The sequence below is a fragment of the Dryas octopetala genome, chromosome 5 (genome assembly GCF_963921425.1).
Source record: "Dryas octopetala chromosome 5, drDryOcto1.1, whole genome shotgun sequence".
Taxonomy (NCBI): Eukaryota; Viridiplantae; Streptophyta; class Magnoliopsida; order Rosales; family Rosaceae; genus Dryas; species Dryas octopetala.
In genome coordinates this window covers 18,405,172-18,426,622 of record NC_141370.1, presented here as the reverse complement: position 1 = coordinate 18,426,622, position 21,451 = coordinate 18,405,172, and the positions used below count along the sequence as shown (strand labels likewise).

At 35.4% G+C, this 21,451-nt stretch overlaps 2 protein-coding genes across 2 annotated transcripts; both read left to right on the top strand.

Annotated features, from left to right (window-relative positions):
* Nucleotides 1-3,462: 3,462 nt before the first annotated feature.
* Nucleotides 3,463-10,291, top strand: ATR1 (P450 reductase 1). The gene is made up of 18 exons (XM_086245836.1): nt 3,463-3,939; nt 4,820-4,879; nt 4,978-5,054; nt 5,158-5,215; nt 5,321-5,404; nt 5,480-5,516; nt 6,910-6,979; nt 7,111-7,299; nt 7,429-7,521; nt 7,750-7,975; nt 8,070-8,153; nt 8,262-8,413; nt 8,501-8,597; nt 8,737-8,886; nt 8,971-9,048; nt 9,149-9,271; nt 9,357-9,470; nt 9,822-10,291. The coding sequence occupies exons 1-18, from the start codon at nt 3,643-3,645 to the stop codon at nt 9,900-9,902; spliced, it is 2,070 nt and encodes a 689-aa protein (XP_086101962.1). The 5' UTR covers nt 3,463-3,642; the 3' UTR covers nt 9,903-10,291.
* A 1,454-nt stretch (nt 10,292-11,745) lies between these two features.
* LOC147285246 (uncharacterized) lies at nt 11,746-19,757 on the top strand. The gene is made up of 6 exons (XM_086243954.1): nt 11,746-12,190; nt 12,427-12,619; nt 13,949-14,035; nt 15,409-15,822; nt 18,035-18,182; nt 18,632-19,757. The coding sequence occupies exons 1-6, from the start codon at nt 12,120-12,122 to the stop codon at nt 19,645-19,647; spliced, it is 1,929 nt and encodes a 642-aa protein (XP_086100080.1). The 5' UTR covers nt 11,746-12,119; the 3' UTR covers nt 19,648-19,757.
* Nucleotides 19,758-21,451: the final 1,694 nt, after the last annotated feature.

Below are 21,451 nucleotides of genomic sequence, written 5' to 3'. Positions count from 1 at the left end.
GTTAAAATTTCAGAACCCCTAAAAAACGAAATTTTCGGCGAAATTTCGCCGAAAACTTCGAAATTTAAACCCTTGGGATGGATCATAATAATTTATGGCTTTTTTACCCAAATACCATCTGAACTACAGGGGGTGTGCTCTCATATCACCCAAACTTTTTTTTTTTGTCAATTTACCACATGAAATTATCAATATGTGCTAATTTACCACCTAACATCCATTTTTCTGTTAAATCATCAAAAAATTTCCTAAACTTCCCATTTTGTCCTTGAATACAATAAAAAAAATAATATTATTTTAAAAACTTTTTTAAAAATATAATTATAAAAAAACTTTAAAAGTAAAAAATAGAAAATGGAAATACCCTTTTTTTAGGGGGTTTACTTAGATTTTTTTTAATATTTAAAATGTTTTTATCATATAAATTGACGAAAATACCCTTGAAATAAACAGAAAATTTAACTAAAGTGACGGTAGGTGGTAGATTGGCCAATATGTGAACGTTCAGGTAGTAAATTAACAAAAAAAAAAAGTTTGGGTGGTATTTGAGCACACCCTCTATAGTTCAGGTGTTATTTGAGTAAAAAAGCCATAATTTATTTAACAAATGAACTCCATCAATCATATAATGTAGTTCATTAACGTGGTTTAAAAATGCGATTCTTCTAATATCGAAGGAAAAAATTCAAGACCGCCAAACTTAGCTAGGTTTTCGCTTGCATATATATATAGTTCCCTTTTCTTCTTTGTTTTTTTTTCCATTTTAATATGTAGTTAGGTACGTTGATGCCGACTTTCGTTTGTCTCGATTAGTTTTCTTCTTCTTCTTTTCTTGTCATATTGATGCTCTCCCGGTCTCCCCCATCCCCATTAACTTTCTCAGCATGGCCTAAAATATATGCATAACCGCATAAGAGTTTGAAAACCTACCTTGCCACCCATTTATGTCGCTCACATGCCACTAAAATAAAAAAGTATACCATTCATGAATCTGAGTCACAATTTAATGGGCTCCAACCCCGTGCTTTGGGGGCTAAGCTTTTAGTGGCCCAACTTTACTTCTAAATGTTTTCAGCACTCAAAACAAATTTCTCTGTATCTAAAGCCCACCAAATAAATTGACCACAAATTAAACGAATAAGAGTACTGAGCATGGATAAATTGACTATAATTTAAGTCTCACACCCAAAAAAAAAAAAATCAATAAATAAATAAATGAAGGCATAAATTCCCAGTCCATAATAGTATAATACAGACATTATGGACTATCTTGAAGTTTAAATTCTCATGATCCAATATTTTTTAGCCTTGTTACCCAGCCCTTGTTCCGAAGACCCAATTCACTCTTCAGCTTATTCTTTTGGGCTCAAACCTAAGGTTCATTTTTAATATTTTTGAATAGTTATTTATATTTATATCTCCTGAGGTTTATCATCTTTTCACATACATCTCATGAGATTTCAAAAATTATACATACACCCCCTGAGGTTTCAAAACTGTTGCACATAACCCTCTACAGTGAGATAAAAAATGATGAAAATGTATGCAAAAATGTATGTTAAGGGGGTAAAATGACCTAATAAGATTACTCAAAGTGTAAGGTCTAACCTCAATACAAATATATTCTTCTTTATTTATTTATTATTTTCTCTTACAGGAGGTCATATGCAACAGTTTTGAAACCTCAGAGGGTGTATATATAATTTTTAAAATTTTAGAGACTATATGTAAAAAGACGATAAATTTCAAGTGGTATAAATGTAAATAACTCTATTTTGAAATTATAAATACTTTTTACACGTAGATACATGATTTCATCATTTAAATTAAATTTTTCATACTCAAGGCTGCAATTCCGACTTATCCTGTCTTCAAGTTTTCCTATCTGGATTGAGGTTTTCTTATTTCTGTAGGCAGATTAATTGAAGGAGTCATACGTTCAGTAAACAACCTTCTTTCATATACCTATTAACGTTTCCCAGTAAATCGGTGTAAGTGGGAGTCTATATGATCACTTTTGCACTTCTAGTTACACCACTCCCAATGGTGGCAGTTTCTCTCTATGTTGATGCCAGTAACTTTGATTATAATCTAAAAATTGACAAATATTAATATGCTCCTCCAGCCACTGCTGCTGATGAAAACTTGCATCACTCTCAGATCATGGAAATGGCTTTATGCAGCAAAGAAAGCTTTTATTGTCCACTTGTTGGGCTCCATTGTTTCATTACTTCCGTATTTCATCTTCCAAATATCTAGTCTCACCCCATCTTCCAAAGCTTTTCAGTTTGGGTTTTGCTTTCAATACTCAGCCTTATGGTCGTGTACATGATTTTGGCTTCTCCAGTTAAAACAGAGCCCTGAATCTAATATTTAAATCATGAAAAAAAAAAAGAATTAGAAAACGTAGAATTCAAAATCGCCTTATTTGGGTGATAATGGTGGCAAGTGGGGATGATGGGCTAGGGGCTGATTCCGGTGGTGATGTTGTTTGGGTTGAGAGGTGGTGTGATGATGTTGAAGTTTGGTGTGTTTGTTGGGTATAATAATAGAATTAATGAGTGGTACGTTGAGTTTTAGTAAGGATAATTTAAAAAATTATATCGGGTATACTAATAAGTTTTAATATTTTTTTAAATGAAAATATGTGTAAAGAGTATGTTAGGACTATTGATAAAAAAATTGGGTCTGAATAGTTTCAAAAAAAAAAAAGAAAAAAAATTTTAAAAAAATTATCAAAGTGTTTGGTAAATTTAATATAAAACTGTTGTGACTGTATATAATTACTAAAATAGACATGATATAAAAATTGAGAATAATCCTTTGTCATTTTGTATAAAAATTGAGGATATATTGGATAACTTAAAATTTTAATTAATTGGGCCCCTAACTTTCATGTACAACAATTATTTCAAAATTGTACTGAGTCACGTAGAATAGTGAGTTACTACAATTTTTTGTTTTGTTACCAAACACCAAAACAGTTGTGAATGACTTAAAATTGTCATTTACAACAACTTTTAAGTGTCTAATAACAATTTCAAACCGGTCCTTATAAAAGAGAAATTATTTTGTGTATCCGATACACTGCTACGTATCTAACGTGTTATAATATGAGTAAATATTATTAATATTATAGTTTATTAATATAAATATACCGTCCAATAATATTCTTACACATTAAATTAATTATACCACATAGCACATAATAATGTATCAGATATATCAAATAATTTTTTTTTACATAGACCAAAATGACTAAGAAGTACACGATGGAGGAACTTTTCAAGAGCTTTCCGGTTTTGTCAACGCGGATAGTTGGATCGCGGTAAAAGGACACACAAAAGAACGCCCCCAAATTTTGCGACAAAATAATTGGAGGTTCACGAAAAGCCTCTTTTGTTATTTTTTATTTTTTATTTTACTTCATATAAAAATGTTAAAAATATAAAAGCCGGCTCGAAATTTGTAGTCAATCTCTCTATCTCTCAATCTCGTTCACCAACCTCGCTCGCTGCCATCGAAGTAATCGAACCCCCGAGAGAGAGCTCCATAGCTCCATACCAAGCTATTCACTTCACGGAGCTGAGAGAGCGAGCGAGCAAGTTGTTTTTGAGCTCCAAATTTTTTACTGGGATCACGATGAGTTCGAATTCGGATTTGGTGCGCATGCTGGAGTCGGCGCTGGGGGTTTCGTTCGGTGGTTCGGTAACGGACACGGTGGTGGTGATCGCGACGACTTCAATTGCACTGGTAATTGGGGTTTTGGTGTTGGTGTGGAGGAGATCGACGGATCGGAGCCGGGAGGTGAAGCAGCTGGTGGTGCCCAATCCGCCGGTGATGAAGGACGAAGAGGACGAGTTTGAGGTTGCCTCGGGCAAGACTCGGGTCACTATCTTCTATGGGACTCAGACGGGTACAGCTGAGGGCTTCGCTAAGGTAAACAATTTGGAAAATGTTACTGTTTGTGTTTGTGTTGAATTTCAATCTTACGTTTTGAATTGTTTGTGTTTGTGATCAAATGGGTGAGCTTTGTTGGGTTTTGGGATTTGAGTAGTTTGATTTGTTTAGGAGGTTGATGGGGAAGATTGGATTTTTAGTAGTGGTTTGTGTCAAATTAAAGATTTGGGTAAGGATTTTATTTAACACCAGCATAGAATTCTATATGTCTGAGTGCTTGTTATGACCCTGCAAGGGAGAGTTGATTCGGATTGTTGCCTCGAGCCAAGATTGGCACTTCCTCTAAATGGTTTAAACCAGTGCCGTGGTAATCTAAACGTTTGGCACTTAATGTCAAGAAATGGAAATGGAATGGTTGAGAATGTGTTGACTCTTGGACCTCTAGAGATTTAACCCATAGGAGAAAATGACTGGTTGAAATGTTTATGACTACACAGTACTTCTGCTTTACACTTCAGGTGTTCATGGTTTGAGTGGCCAGTATGAAATTTAATAGTCAGTTGATGAATTCATGACAGCTTCATTGTACTAAGTAAGTGGTGCGGTTTCTGACTTGTCATTTGGAAATCATACCACTGAATCACGAATGTGGTAATATGTTAATAATACTGTGCTAAAAGTGTAGGCAGAAGTACAGAAGTCATTTGCAGTGTCAGCATGTCTTTCTGGGCCAGTGGTAACACATTCCCGGTTGTAGCTAGGAATGCCATCATGATGTTTAGTTTCTGTTGAACACAGCTAAAAGTTATGTATTTCTTTTATGTATCCTGATTCCTGAACTTACAATATATTTAGTAACTTAAAGTGTTCTTTTGGGAAGAGTTCTTATTCTAACTGACATGCTTTGATGTGAGCATAGGCTTTGGCTGAAGAGATCAAGGCAAGATATGAGAAAGCTGCTGTCAAGGTTGTTGACCTGGTACGTTGGATGGGAACTCATGCTTTTTATTGCATTGCTGAAGGGAAAACTGCATAATCTGGAATATACAATAAGTTTATTGTTTATGGTTGAATTAGGATGATTATGCTGCGGAGGATGATAAATATGAAGAAAAACTGAAGAAAGAGACCTTGGCATTTTTTATGTTGGCCACGTAAGATATACATTTTACCTATACCAAAACTAAGTTATATTTAAAATCTTACTGGTTTTTCTAAATGCACAGCACATTCAATATATTTGACCTTACTTTGTAGTTATGGAGATGGAGAGCCAACTGATAATGCAGCAAGATTTTACAAATGGTTTACTGAGGTTGGTAGCTTTATTGTAAACATTCAGTTGATCAACACTTAAAAGTCACAATGGTGGCATTTTCATTAATATTTAATAAATTGAGATGCTATTGTTTCATTTCAGGGAAAAGATCGGGGTGCTTGGCTTCAACAACTAAGATATGGTGTTTTTGGTCTGGGTAATCGGCAATATGAACATTTCAATAAGGTAAAATTGGTACTATATTCTTTTTCATCCATTATATGCTGGTATTGTCTTCTGACCACGCCCTTATTGAAACAGATAGGAAAAGTGGTTGATGATCAACTTAGTGAAGAAGGTATAACTACTCTTGTTTTCATTGTTGTGTTGCTATTGAATGTATAAAAATTTTCCTTCTGTACCTTGCCACTTGCATTTCAGCATGATTAATGACATGCTTAGCCTAACATTGTACTGAAACTTTCATTCTTGGAATTCGATGTAAAGACTGGTCCTCTTCGCAGACTTTTATTCTCTAATGGTGTAACTGCTTATGATATTTGCTTGTGAATAATTTTTATTATAAACTCCCCCTCCCTCTCTCTCTCTCTCTCTCTCTCTCTCTCTCTCTCTCCCCCTCCCTCCCTCTCTCCCTCTCTCTCTCACACACACACACACATAATCCTTGCCACTAACTTAATTATCTGCCTATGTTTTGTATAAATTATTCATGGTACTGTGGTAGCATTTTTGAATTTTTTATATTAAATTAATTGCTTCATTAGTTATCTTGAGGGGTGGGCGTGGGTTGGTTTTACCTGCCAACCAACCCCTTATCGGCCAGCCGATAATTTTACCAACAACCGACCCACCAAGTTGGGCCGATAATACCAACCGACCCACCAAGTTGAGCCGATAATACCAACCGACCCATCAAAGTTGGTTCGGATGTTGGTTTTGAAACTGATCAAATGTTGGTCTAATAATTCCAACCGACCCACTTATATCGGCCTTATCGATAACCGACTCACAATGGTTGGGTCGGATGTTGGTTGTGAGAAATGGTCAAATCGGTTAGTCAGATTGGGTCAATTGTTTGGCCAATATGGGCCCGACCCGACGCACACCCACCCCTATTCTTGATGTATACTAAATGCAAATGAAAATCTACATGTTATGTTATTCAGATATTAGTATTACTGGTATTATAAGTGTTGTATTGGTTTTTCTTCCTTGTAAAGCCCAAACTAGGGGTCTGTTATGTTCATAACGGAGAGAAATAGGAGGATTTTTGACAGTTGGGGGAATGGGTGGAGGCTTTTTTGTGTAGAATCAGATTTTGGTCTTCCTTGTGGGTTTTGGTCTCTTCAGAGTTTGAGGAAATCCCAATTTTTTCTATTTTTATTTCCTGATTGGAGGGCTGTGTGTAGTTTAAGGAAACCAAATTTGATGCTTAGTCCTTGTGTGCGTATGCCTACACATGTCCTTAAGTTGCAATAGGTGCATTAAATTCATTAAAAGGTTTAAAAATATTTCTTTACCGCTTGAACTTCAATGTCTTTTGGTTCCATAATTTGGGTTTCTAATGGTTGGCTAGCCATGCGCCATGTAGATACACCTGTAACAGAACAGGTTAGGATTGATGTTTCCAAACCATTTTTTATTTTCATCTAATTGTTTTTCATTTAGTTTGTTTTGATTTCCAACTCTGTTTATTTGTCATTGAAGTTGTCTCTTTGTGGTTGACTTAGGTGCAAAGCGTCTTGTTCCCGTTGGCTTAGGTGATGATGATCAATGCATTGAGGATGATTTTTCTGCTTGGTATGCTGTAGTCCTGTTATCACAGTTTCTTTTATTGATTGACCTTTTAAGATGGAATCTTAATGTATGAAGTATTTGTATAGCATCTTTTTTCTGTTGCATTAACTGTAAATGTTTTGGTTCTTCTTTAGGAGGGAATTATTGTGGCCCGAACTGGATCAATTACTCCAAGATGATACAAATACTGTGTCTACTCCATATACAGCTGTGGTTCCAGAATATAGAGTTGTTATTCATGACCCTAGTGTTGCCTCTTATGAGGATAATTACTTGAATATGGCAAATGGGAATGCTTCTTTTGATATTCACCATCCTTGCAGGTACTCGGAGATTGTGCATGTCTTGCTTCTTTAGAAATTATTATGTTTTAGTAAAATTGGTGTAGTTTCTGTTTACTCCATTTTCCTCCCAATTTTTTTACTAAATTTTGTGCTTTTGTTTTCCTGAAGAGTTAATGTTGCTGTTCAAAGAGAGCTTCACCAACCTGAGTCTGACCGCTCTTGCATACATCTGGAATTTGATATCTCTGGAACTGGTATTACGTAAGTTCATGACGTTATCCACTGCTTTTGATTAATATTTGTGGTGATAGGTGTAAATTGATTAATTTGACTGCTCTAGAACTGGTTTTGTCTACTTTCAATCTAGCTGTGTCTGCTTTTGATTTGATTTGAGCTCCTTTTTTCTATTAAATGATTAGATCTGATGATGTTTTTTATTAGTGCTGGCATTAAGTTGTCAACCTGATAATCATCTCTCCTTTGTCTCAGATATGAAACTGGAGACCATGTGGGTGTTTATGCAGATAATTCTGATGAAACAATTGAAGAAGCTGCGAAGTGTTTGGGTCAACCTTTAGATTTGATGTTCACCATTCACACTGATAGTGATGATGGGACACCTCTTGGAAGCTCTTTGCCGCCTCCCTTCCCCGGTCCTTGCACACTCCGAATGGCATTGGCACGTTATGCTGATTTGTTGAACCCTCCTCGGAAGGTAATCTTTATGCATTTTTCCAAATCTTGCCTTTCCCTTTTCTTTTTTGTTTTGTTACTTATAAATATTTCTTTCAAATTATTTTTACTGTCAGGCTGCTCTAATTGCTTTGGCTGCACATGCTGCTGAACCCAGTGAAGCAGAAAAACTTAAATTTTTATCATCACCTCAGGGGAAGGTTGGCAATTTTCATGCAAATTTTCCTTTGTTTTTCTGTTCCTTTTTCATATGTATGCTTCTTTTTATATGTCATCGACATTTTTATCATATGCTTTGCACTATCCAGGATGAGTACTCAAAATGGATTGTTGGAAGTCAGCGAAGTCTTGTTGAGGTAATGGCCGAGTTTCCATCAGCAAAGCCTTCACTTGGTGTATTTTTTGCTGCAGTAGCCCCTCGCTTGCAGCCTCGTTACTATTCAATATCATCTTCGCCAAGGTGGTTTCACTGTGATACTTATGTACAGTATTTTTAGAAAGATAATTGGATTTGTAGAGACCTAATAAGTGTTGTTGCTTTTAACAGATTTGTCCCCAATCATGTTCATGTGACCTGTGCTTTAGTTTATGGTCCAACTCCCACTGGCAGAATTCACAAAGGAGTGTGCTCATTCTGGATGAAGGTAGTATCGAGCTTTGATTTCTCTGTCCCTATCACTACAATAATTGTTTTGGTTGTGCAATGCCAAAACCTTTATACTCTCTTACAACATGACTTAGGTTTGATTGTAACTAACACCAAACTGTGTTGGATAAAATCAGAATGCAGTTCCTCTAGAGAAAAGCCAAAACTGTAGCTGGGCTCCTATTTTTATTAGGCAATCTAATTTCAAGTTACCTGCTGATCATTCAATCCCAATTATCATGGTGGGGCCTGGTACGGGCTTAGCACCTTTCCGAGGATTCCTACAGGTTTGAAATTGCGTTAAAAATTCTAGGTTTTCCTTGTTTATGTGTGGAAAAACGAAAAATAAAGTACATTTTCCCCTTTTCCAGGAAAGAATGGCCCTCAAAGAAGAGGGTGCTCAACTTGGTCCTGCACTTCTCTTCTTTGGTTGCAGAAATCGCCAAATGGTAAACATTGTTACTCTGTACCTTTCCATACTTGTTAATATTTTGGAATATTTGGTGCTTGTGCTCTATGAATTTATAGCCTTGATCTTTGTTTTTGTAGGATTTCATTTATGAAAATGAGTTAAACAATTTTGTGGAACAAGGCGTGTTGTCAGAGTTAATTGTTGCATTCTCACGTGAGGGAGCAACAAAGGAGTATGTTCAACATAAAATGGTGGATAGAGTAAGTACTTGTGGGAAGCATAAAGTGGTTACTGTTCATTAGATAAATACCTTTTAACAGTTGCACCAATTTATTCCATGTACAGGCAGCATACATGTGGAACCTAATATCTCAAGGGGGATACCTTTACGTATGTGGTGATGCAAAGGGTATGGCTAGAGACGTTCATCGGACTTTGCATACAATTGTCCAGCAGGAGGTACCAATTACTCTCTCTCTCTCACTCACTCACATACACACCTTCGCACGGACAAAATAGCTACACATGCTTATAGAATCCTAAGCAATTATCTCTCTCTGGTTGCAATATTGTGGTTTTCTAAGATATCTAGAAATTGTATTTGATCATAGGAGAAAAGCTTTCACCAAATTATTGATTTGATGATTGTTCAAGTATTTTGCTCATGCTGATATAGGAGTTTCCCCTGTCCTTGGTTTGGAATCCTGCAATTATGGCTTTTCTAGTGGAAAAAATGCTGTTTGATGGTTTGCTTTTCCCTTATATTTATTAAATCAGGGTTTTCAAATTCTGTCTGGCAATAAATTTCAGGAAAAAGTGGACTCAACAAAGGCAGAGTCTATAGTGAAGCAATTGCAGATGGATGGACGATACCTCAGAGACGTGTGGTGACCTTGCCTTCCCTTTGGTTTGTTTTGTATCATCTTTCAGAACTTTGGAATTATATATCTTCAAGGTCAGGCTGTGAATCTCTGCCCTTCAAAGTTATAGCAGCAGGTTTGGACAAGGGTCTTGGAAACTGAAACCTAGTTTCCCTAAAAAAAGGTTTTAGTTATGATTTGATCGATGTCAGTCTGCATTTATTATTGTTATTATTTTTTACACTTTTTGGTATTTTTTATAGAAGGATCAATTAATTTCTAGGAAAGTACATTCTAGCTAGTTACAAAGATGTCAAATCACATACTCGGGTGGCTGTAGGTTGTTTTAGATAATCTTGTATTAGTAATTTTAGTGAATTATGGTAATTAAAATAAAGCTGAAGGCTGCTTGTCTGTGAATGCTTCTCTTTTGTTTACATTGTTGATAGATCAATGCTTCTCTTTTAATTTTTCATTTGTGGGACTAGAATCCAAGTGTGGTGAGGTTGTTGTTCGGTTGTTCCAGAGTCTACATCTGGTATGATTCATGGAGAGCTATTAGATGAAAATCACAACAGTTCATCAGTAAAGATATGCATAGAAATATAATAGATGAAACATGTATATAGTAAATAAAAATAGTCAGACCCGTTCAATATGGTCTTATTGCGATTTGGGATTCTTAGACCGGTCTGGCTGATTCGATTCAGTCTTGGGACAAAAATATATGAGAAATTATTTATATATTTATAATTAATACATAGTCATGTGATAAATTTGTGTGTTAATATGGATTAATTTGCGTGTTATAATATGGGCGGTTTATTAATATTATATTCTACAATATAAATATGTCGTTCATCCTCCTATGACTTACACTATTTTATTACAATGTTTTGTACTTATATACCATAATTTCAGTTGCTACGTGTCCTAAATGAAAAGCTCAACGAGTGAGTATTTTTTTTTTTTGGGGCCATGCGCAACGTGTGAGTTTAAATTTGAATGGAAGGCGGAATATGAAGCTGGAATTTTTCTATATTTAAAAGGGGAGTGAGTGCACGACAACAAGATGAGTGAGAATGTGAGATTGCACACACCACTGTTTGGATTTAGCAATAAATACTATATTCTCTTCATCACACACACACACACCCTAAGACTTGATGCATGATACCAGCACCATCACAACAAACCTGGAGCCTCAATCTCCACCGTACATATCTCTCAAACCACATAAAATACTTGATTACATTTTTCCTTTGTTATACATGATATGAAAAATTCTATAATACTATTACCAAAAAAAAAAAAAATTCTATAATACAACACTGTATGTGATATAAGTATATAACCACACTTTTACAGCACAATGAAATAACTTTTTGCTTTGAGAGTTTAATCTTGTTAGATTCAGAAATTTGAATTTTTTGTTCATGTTTATCTTCAAAGCTCATTATCAATGAAATTCAAATTTAGATTTAAAATTTCGATGGTCAACATATGGTTGCCACTTTAGGTAGTGCTATAGCCATCTTAACACTATCTAAATTATGCTGTGGCCAGTTCATCATGTTCATCTTCTCTCATTTTTTTTACATTTTTATTAAATTCAATTTTCTTGTCGACAGAGTATTGCTATGTTGATCATGAGGCCACTAAAAAGGTGTCTTGATCCAAAAAGTGTTCAAAGAGTAAAAAAAAGATTTAGTTTTGAAAGTAAGAAGTGTTCAAAGAGTTAAAAAAAGATTAGTTTTGAAAGTAAGACCGTAAGAGTTAAAAAAATAATTTTGGTATTAAAAAAGATTATTTCACAACATTTTCCAAAAAAAAAAGTGTGACAGAAATCCTCTAAAATTTCGTAAATAGAAGGAGTAGCGATTAATTGGAGATTTCTTGGGCCCAAAGCACCGGTCTTCCCAAACAGGCCGTTTCTCGTAATCTTTAACTCCTCCCTCCTTCCTTTCCGGCCATATTGCTTTGCTTCTTCTCTCTTTCTTACCCGATTACCTCCAAAGGGCGCGTGCTCTTCACTCTATTCATGCTCTTCAACGACCAGGTCTGTCATTTCACTCCGTTGTCCGTACTCGTGCTCTCTTTCTCTTCCGGTCAAAGCACTCTCTCTCTCTAAAACCCTTTCTAGCGTTTAGGGTTTTGGCTGAACTAGTAAAGTTTGTCCCTTTAGAGCTTCCCTTCGCTAATTTCTCTTCTCCTAATATGCAATTTGAAATCCACTATAAGCAAAACAATGGTTGAGAAAGCCAATGTCCAGAATAAAGGTTCTATCACCGAAGAAGATACGGCTACTCTCTTACAGAGGTCCCTCTTTTCCCTCTCTCATTGATTTCAGGTTTTCTGTGTGTGTGCGGTTTTTTTTTTTTTTGGGGATTTCAGTGTATTGGGTCTTATGGGGTTTTGGTTATTTGCTTTTGGAAGTTGGGATTTTTGATTTGTGTATTGGGTTTAATGGAGTTTGGGTATTTGTGTTCTGGATGTTGAGATTTTTTTTTTGGTATATTGGGTTTAATGGGGGGTTCTGTACTGTTAACGGGCAGGTACACAGCAACCACTGTGCTGGCATTGCTACAGGAAGTGGCTCACTCGCCGGAGGTGAAGATCGATTGGAATCAGTTGGTGGCGAAGACTTCAACTGGAATTTCTAATGCCAGAGAGTATCAGATGCTTTGGCGCCATTTAGCTTATCGCGAAGCTTTGCTTGACAAATTGGACGATGGGGCTCAACCTGTGGTCTGTTACCCACTTTTTTCTTGAATTGTAGTTTGTGGTTTTTGCTGTATTCTTCTGCTTAAATGTTATAACTTGATAAAAATGTAATTATATTGGGGTTTTGTGTGTGAATGATTGGAGTTTGTAAGATTGAGTATAATGGGAATTGTAATGATTTAAGAATTAAAGATTAAAAAAAATTTAGAGAGAGAGAAGGAGAGGGAGGGAGGCTTAGAGAGACTCTTGGAGTAGGATATTTGTGACTCGATGCCTAGTAATACATGAGAGAGCCGGTGAAGCTTTATCAAATAGTTATTGTTGTATGGGCTGGCTGAGAACTTCTTGAAATGCCTAACCTTTTAGTTCTATGAATTTTTGTTTTGATGTGTTGTTTCAGAATGAAGCTTAACAAGTGAAATTATTTGTGGCTATTATAGAAATTAGAATGGCTTGAATTTGCCTTTAAACTTGACTGGGCAATATAATGATAGCTGAATTAATTGGTGCTGTACTTTTTTTCTTATTTAAAGAGCAGTTCAAAGTTTTGAGGTGCTAAACTTGAGATTAAATGAGAATAAATGACAGGTCTTTTGTAGCACCACGAGTTATTTAGTATATGTTTGTCATATTGTGTGCTTCTCAAGAGCAGACAATAAAGATAATGGGTTTTGAGGTTTGAATTATGTTGTTTTGAGTCCCTGAGAATGGAATTTGAGTGTTTTTTTTTTAATTTTCATGTCTTGCTAAATGGCCTTGCAAATCGCTTTTTAAAAAATTGACCCCATTCCCCTTAAGGTTACTTTAACAGAATTACTGTCAACTTTACTGTACACTTTCATTTTGTGAGCTGCTATTTGGGGACAAGGTATGAAATGGAGAGGTGAGTTTGTCTCTTGCGCATTCTGTCAATAGGTGGGAACAAGTAAATGGAATGATAGTCATTTGATTAAGATCACTTTTTGCGACTTTTTATAATTCACTCTTTTATTCAGCCTCTTTGTTTGAATCTAAATGATGTATACGTTAAAAATCTTTCCATTAGTCAATTGGAATGAAAACATAAAGTGCTTTTCTTGCACCACTTTTCCTTATGAAGTGGTACTTGTTTCTAGTTCCATGATAAAAATTTGAAATTTCATAATGTTCCTGGATGTGTAACTGTCATGGAAATTTATCTAAGTTGTATGAAATAAAATAAAATCTTTTGCTGAAGACTGTCCTACATCTTTTGCAAGCTAATTGAGCTGTGATGAAGTATATTGCCTAAGAAAAATCATTTCCCACACATTATTCCTAGCAGGATATAAATACATTTTCCCTATTATGAGTGATGTTGAACTTTGCTGGCAGGATGATGATAGTGATTTAGAATATGAATTGGAAGCTTTTCCTGATGTTAGCGGGGAAGCTTCAACAGAGGCTGCAGCATGTGTGAAGGTATATAGAATATTTTCGTACTTAATAAATGCTTTGCTGTATGGTATATTATTTTTAGAAATTCCACATGGACCCTTGTTGATGAGCGTTTAATGTATGATGATTTGTCGACTTTAATTAATGTTCCTCAGTTGAAGCCACTTGGTCTGCTCATATGTACATCCAAATGGCTCTGCTTCTTCTTTAGAAATTCTCCTTTTATCATTTCCGGTTCCAGTATCTCATTTTTGCAAGAATTTGGCAACTAAATTATATAGATTTTAGTGTTCAGAAGTTGGCTGAAGAATGTTATCAATATCTAGAGGTACTCCAGGAATATGAGTAGTGGGTTAAGGCTATTCTGAGAAAATGTTAGTGACTTGCATGGCTGATTTATGCACATCTGGCTACCAAAACATGAGAAGGTGCTGACTAAATTTGAAGTTAAAAGAATGATATCTACTCTGATGTGTCGGTTTGATAAATTTCCTTAAGTTTGGTTATGTGGTGGGTTGGGTTTTGTAAGTTACGGATTTGTAGGAGTGAGATAAAAGTAGCAAATAAGGGGTAACTGCCAAGAGGACAACAGCTTACTGGAATTCATTGCGTAATGGCTAATTATTGGGTTCTAGGGATTATTTGAAGGGTTATATGGGAGAAAAGAGGATATAGGAAAAACATGGGGTTTAGGGTTTAATTGGGTTAAAAAAGGAAAAATAAAACCTGATAGGCTTATATAGGTAGATGTATACTTTTCTTCGTTTTCCTAATAGGAATAGGATTATGACTAAGATTCCTAATTGCCTAAGATATTAACTCAAAGGTCCCCTTAAAAATTTCATCACCGTAACTAATCTTAATAGCCACCTAACAAAAGGGACCCATGGCCCATTGTTATGGCTCATGTCCAGCAATCACAGAGTTCAAAATAACTCGACTCAATGGATTTGAATATAAATAAAAACTAATATTCCAACCAATTACTAATGAACTTACTTTTTGACCAAAAAGTATTTTTTGAGATGGTGAAATATGTCCAACCAAGCTAGTGCCTTTGTATCATATAGTTATTATCTGGGACACATGACCTCAGTTAGTGGACAAGCAGAACAGTGAATTGTGCATGTAGGAATTCCAATGCCAGTTGACTAATGTTGTGAACAGGGCTATAGCGAAGGTTTCAAATGATTATGTTGTTGTCTATATGATAGTTTTTCTTATATTAGTGGTGGTTGGTTTAGACTGCATAGATTTTAACTTAAAATCCGTTTCATAACAGCTTACGCATCATGTGGGCATATTTTTCTAAATTTTTATAATGTCTCTATTGTTTTTTACCTTATTATTCTACTGATCCAGCCAGCTTAACTTGTTGGAGTGGTTGTTTTGTTCAGGTTTTAATTGCTTCTGGTTTACCAAGTGACTCCAGTCGTCTAAATGGTGCAACAGTTGAGGCTCCATTGACCATAAATATACCTAATGGACAGTCATCTAGAGCTTACGAAAATTCACAACCAACTTGTTCAATGCAAGGGATGAACATTACAGTTCCGGTTTCTGTTCAGAAACAGACCATCCCTGCAGCGACAACTTCTGCTGCGACAACTTCTGCAGCAGCAACTGCTGAAGGAGTTGATGCGAATGGATCAGCTAGCAACAGCATGGCTCCTCGAAAGAAAAGAAAAAAGTGGTCAGAGGCTGAGGATTTGGAACTGATTGCTGCTGTGCAGAAATGTGGTGAAGGAAATTGGGCAAATATCTTAAGAGGAGATTTTAAAGGGGACAGAACTGCTGCTCAGTTATCTCAGGTTGTTTTCTGTCTCCCCAACTGGTTCCTGAAATTTCCAGGCTTGTTGGCTTTTCTGTTACTTGTCTATCAATTTTGTTTCCTCCTTTCATGTTTGTTGCTTATTCTTTATTGTATTTACTTGTGTTCATTTGTTTGTTTGTTTGGGTTTTTTTTTGTTTTTTCTTTCTAAATCATACCTTATTAATCAATGTATCTAAATTGACATAAAGAAGATACAAATGCACCATATCATGTAGGACAACATTAGGTGTGTGCTGCCTATGATTATATTATTATTGTTGTTGTTGTTGTTGTTATCTATTATTATTTGATAGGAGTCCTGACTATGATTATGATGGGTTGTAGATGGCAGAAATTTGAGTAATCAGAAGTAAGGAGAAGAAAGAAGATCTAGGGGTTTGCTGTAACTGCAGACAAATTATAGAAATAGAGATAAATAAAGAGGAGAAAGTATAAAGACATCAAGGCAGTAAACCTCTTTCAGCAACACTTAATTTTCATTAATCAAAATCTAATTTTCTTTACAAGAGATAACTTATTTATAAGCTTAGATGGACCCCCCAAATGGCTTTTAAAAAGACTGAGTTGACTCTTTAAAAAACTTAAAAGACGAGTGTTTCTATAACCAAAATACATCGACTCTTAATAATTCTTGACATTCAATTTTTGATCGACTTTTTAACTGTTTAATGACATTTAAAAATAGAATGATGCATAAATGACATTTAAAAATGAAATAAGTGAATATAATAATATTTAGAGTTACCCAGTTGCTGACTCATTAAAGAGTAGAAGGTTCTCCTTGTTAAAAGAAAGAGTAGAATAGTCTTAGAATAGACATCAAGTGTTAGAACCCAAATACTTTGACTCTTAATAATTCTTGACAGTGAATCTGATATTGACTTTTTAACTTATTGTTAGGAAAATTAGAGCTTAGAAATTTTGTGGTATTTAATATTGGAGAGTTAGGTTACTTAGGGTTGTTAGGTTCCGATTCTAAAAATTTCACTTTTTTGGCAAAGTGATGATGAGGATCTATCATCTAGCAAATATTTGAGATATTAAATGATAAAGAGAAAAAAAAAAAACTCGTTTCGATAAATTTCAACATTTGATTTGAGCTATCACTTTCTTCATAAAAATTCTGATAAGTTTTAAATTATTGGTGAAATCCAGGTGAAGTCATGCATTATAGTGATTACTTTTTAATGAAATTTTGTGGATTTGATCTATTGCACAAGATTTATTAATTGGTAAAATGAGTCTTTAATCTCACTATTATAAACTTTTTTAAGAGAACTTTTGGAACCTAACAGAAGTAATTGTACCTAGTTTTATCCTTTAATGTCGTACAAGTATTATTTACATCGTGCAACTATTATGCTATTTTGAATTTTGTTACAAAAGTTTCCTTGTTTTTATTTCCTGAAACAGATACTACCTTGACTCAAAGCTGATTTTCTTTAACTTGTCTGCATTTCTGTTTGTAATGTGATTATAATGATTGTGGACTTCTAATTGGCCATGGTAAACATATTTTCTGGATGTTTATAAATGATTTAAGAAACTTTAAACATTTAATATATGTGATGCTGACTAGAGTTTAATATAAAAGATTTTCGAAGGTTTAATCTTTCCAAACCCCCCCCCCCCCCCTCCCCCCTTCCCCCTTCCCCCTTCTCCCTCTTTATTAGTTTACCAATACAAATAATTATCAACTGATTGATATGTCTATTATCAACAACTAAGCTGGATTTGAACCAAGCATAGCCTCTAATTAATTTCCTAGGCTGTGGGTTCTATGGTTGCCATAGAAATATAATTGCACATCTAGAAACTGTGTGTGGATAATGCTGATGAGTTTTCTCACTGATACAAATTTGCAGTGGATTCAAACATTGAGACCACCATACTACAGCAATCCGTTGTCATCTAGTTTGGTCAGATGTCTGGGTTTCACCCAGTTTTCCCGGGTTCAAATCCCGGCAACGGATTCTTTTTCCCTGAATACTAAAATGTTGTGGTTAATCTTGTGAATCATGCACTATGGTGGTTGTTAAAACTTAAAAACCTCCTGGTATAATTTGTTGCCATCTGTCATTTCAAACTCAATGTGTTCCAACTCTTACTTTTCTTCTTTTTGGCTGTCTTTGGAGGCATGATTTTGCACAAATTTTTTTTCCTACTAATTTTGTGGGTATATATTACAGAGGTGGCAAATTATTAGGAAGCGACATCGCAACTTGAATCTGACAAGCAACCCAAGTGGTAAACTTTCAGAGGCACAGTTGGCAGCTCGCCATGCAATATCTCGAGCTCTAAATATGCCAAACATAACAGCTAATACAATTGGCACTGGTGATTCTCTCCTCCATCAGTTAATTATGTCATAATCAAAAGGAGAACTGTAGCACTAAAAAAAAAGTTTCATTATTTTTTTTTTCTAAATGGTGTTTTATTTTATTACTAATAAAAAGCATTGTTAATACGATTCATTATCTTATTTTATATTGGCAGTGCTTAGTGCTTACTCTGCCAAGCAATTTATTTTATATTCTAACTGCTGCATTATCTATGTTTCACTTTCCTCTGATTGGAATTTTATTTCAAACTAGGATTTGTTTCTTTCATCCCTTTTTGGAAATCTTGACTTTTCTGTAGATGTATCATGCATCACCTACTGACAAAATTTTGAACTTTCCGACTGGTTTCTTTACTTTAGGATTTTCAATTGATATTGTCATGAAATTTTTTAGTAGTTATGTATGTGAATTTTTGAATTTACATTTTTCTTAAATCTTAAACAGCTGGAACAAATGCAAACTGTAAGCCTGCTGGAACAAATGCAACTAGCAACTCTGGGATTCCTACTACTGCTGCTGAAACACAATCACAGTCACAACAAGGCCTTAACCCACCATTTCAAATGGGATCATTGGGTTCCACAACAAAATCTCGAGTAACCTCTAAGAAAACATTAACAAAGTCTAATTCCAGTCCAGATGCTATGGTAAGAGCCACTGCAGTTGCTGCTGGGGCACGCATCGCTTCTCCTTCGGATGCTGCATCACTGCTCAAGGCTGCTAAGGCAAACAATGCTATCCACATCATGCCCACAGGTGGTTCTATCAAATCGTCCTTACCTGGTGGCATGCCCACTCATTCAGAGCCTCATCCTAATGTACATTATATTCGCAGTGGCGTCTCTGCTACGACACTTTCCATCCATCCACCCACTGCTGTCACACCTAGTGCCACACATCCTGGGTCTTTAAAAGCTATCGCTCAGACAAGTCAGCACACTCCAGCTAATGACACATTGTTATCCAAACAGATCAATGGTGTTAGCTGTAGCCTGGGTGCTGAACTTCCATCAAAGCAAGAGGTTAGGACTGCCGAAGGAAGCATACTTTCTGAGCCAGGCTGTGGTCCAACAGAGCAGGTCCAAGATGGAGCAGTTATTTCTGGGAATGTACAGGAGGAGCAAGTTCAAGAAAATAAAGGGGATTCAGCAGACCAGAAAGCTGAGTCAAAAATTTTATTAACTAATGCTGAGAATCCTGTTGGTTCATTGAACATTGAGACAGATGAGAGTGATGATAAAGCTGTCATAGGTGTCCAAGCTGAAGAGAGAGAAGATGCAAAAGATGATGAGATTTTGTGTTCACTGGTTAGTGTAGGAGGTGATAATCCATCTACAGGTGACAATAATGAAAACCAAAGCACAAGTGAGAAAAAGACAGATCTGGTGAGCATTGTAACAGATGAGTGCAGTGAAAAACAGGTTGTAAGCAAAGAGGAGGTTGGCGTTATTAAGACTTAGGTGGGACGAAGGTGGTTAGAGTAGAGTATCTTGTGAAGATTGTGGTGTAAATTTAGATGTTAAAAGAATCTTTGGAAATTAAACTATGGATGGATAAACTTTGTGAATGATGTAAATTCCTGTCAATCTTGGATGGTGATGTTATCACTTTGGTGCATTGTCTTACTCTCCTTTGTTGCTAAAGTGCTCTTCTTTTTTTCACCCAAAAAGAGTGCTCTTTGTGGTAAGAAACATTTACTTGCACCAAAATTCGAATCTTCTCTTTCCAAGGTGGATTTAAATCCTGACCAGGATTGGCATAATATTAGTTATTAAAAATAAACACCAGTTGTTAGGACTTAGGAGTCGAAATTCTCACACACAACTAAGCTACGCTAGCTCTGAGGTCAAATGTGTGCCTACTATTTATTTAGTTCCGTACTGTGATTTGGCAAAACTCAAGACAATTGAAGGGGATCTCTGCCGCTTCTTACGGTCTTGAGACTGGTTGTGGATGCACTAAAAGTAAAACTAGTCTTGCTAGGAATAATTTTATAATTTACTGAAGAATGAGCAAAAGTTTTTCTTTCTTAGCATGGGATCTATTGTATTAGATGTTGGACAACTAACCAATATGGGTTCATTATTAACGTGGGATTCAGGTTGTTATTATTTTTAACTTAACCACTTAGCTCAAATGCGAGGTGAGAACAAATTCAATAGATCCATCTAGGTGTGCATTTATTTCAAAAGATCTCAATACTATTGGTAGTGGATCATCCAATTATATATGGTAAATTGTTATCACCATTTCAATATATGATTTACTTTACTTGCACTCATAGCTTCAAGTGAGACAATCCCAATGTTTGAGGCCCGTCCTCTAAGTAAGGAAGCCTTTTTCATCACCCCAACAAAACACTTATGACATGTTTATTAATTTGTAATTGAAATCAAAATAAAGAATTAGATTCTGATTATGGATTACTCATTTATTTACTAACCATATAGGAATAAAAACATAAGTGAGACCCACAATAAAATTAGGAATTCAATTCCTTATTTTAGAGGAATTAAATTCTTGAGTGGGAAATGATAATCAAATTTCTTATTTTAGAGAAATTCAATTCCTTATTTTGGAGGAATTAAATTCTTGAGTGGGAAGTGATAATCAAATTTCTTATTTTGGAGGAATTCAATTCCTTATTTTTTTTCCATTATACCCTCACGTTATTAACTAGCGTATAAAATAATTTATTTAGAATAAGTACATTTTAATAATCAAATGCCCACATGATATCATTTTTACTCTGATTCCAAATAATTTAATAAACAGCTTCAATGAGAATTAAATTCCTCAATTTAATTTCTCATCAATTCAATTCTTTTTAATCCGATTACGTATTAATAAATATGCCATAAGTGTATGTCCCAATACCTATGGAACCATTGCTAGTCTAAATGTCTAACCACATAGACATAGTTGGAGTTAACTAGAAGTATTAGGTTGGCAAGGGATGGTTTAGACAACAAATCTCATTGGCCAAAAAAAAAGAGACAAATCTCGGTGGATGGGAAGGCAACACAAGCATTTGTAATTCAACAAACGGGCAAGTAACAATGGTACATCCACAACCAGTCTCAAGACCATGACAAGGCTACACTCTCTGTTCTCACTTTGCCTTTTTGTAACCCAAATTCTGTTATTGCAAATATCTCAAGGAGACCAGTCTTCTGACCGATCCACTCCCTCCATCATCATCCTCCTCCGTAAGAGAAAAGGACCACGGCCGCCACGTCCCCTGTCCATTATAGCTATTAGGGT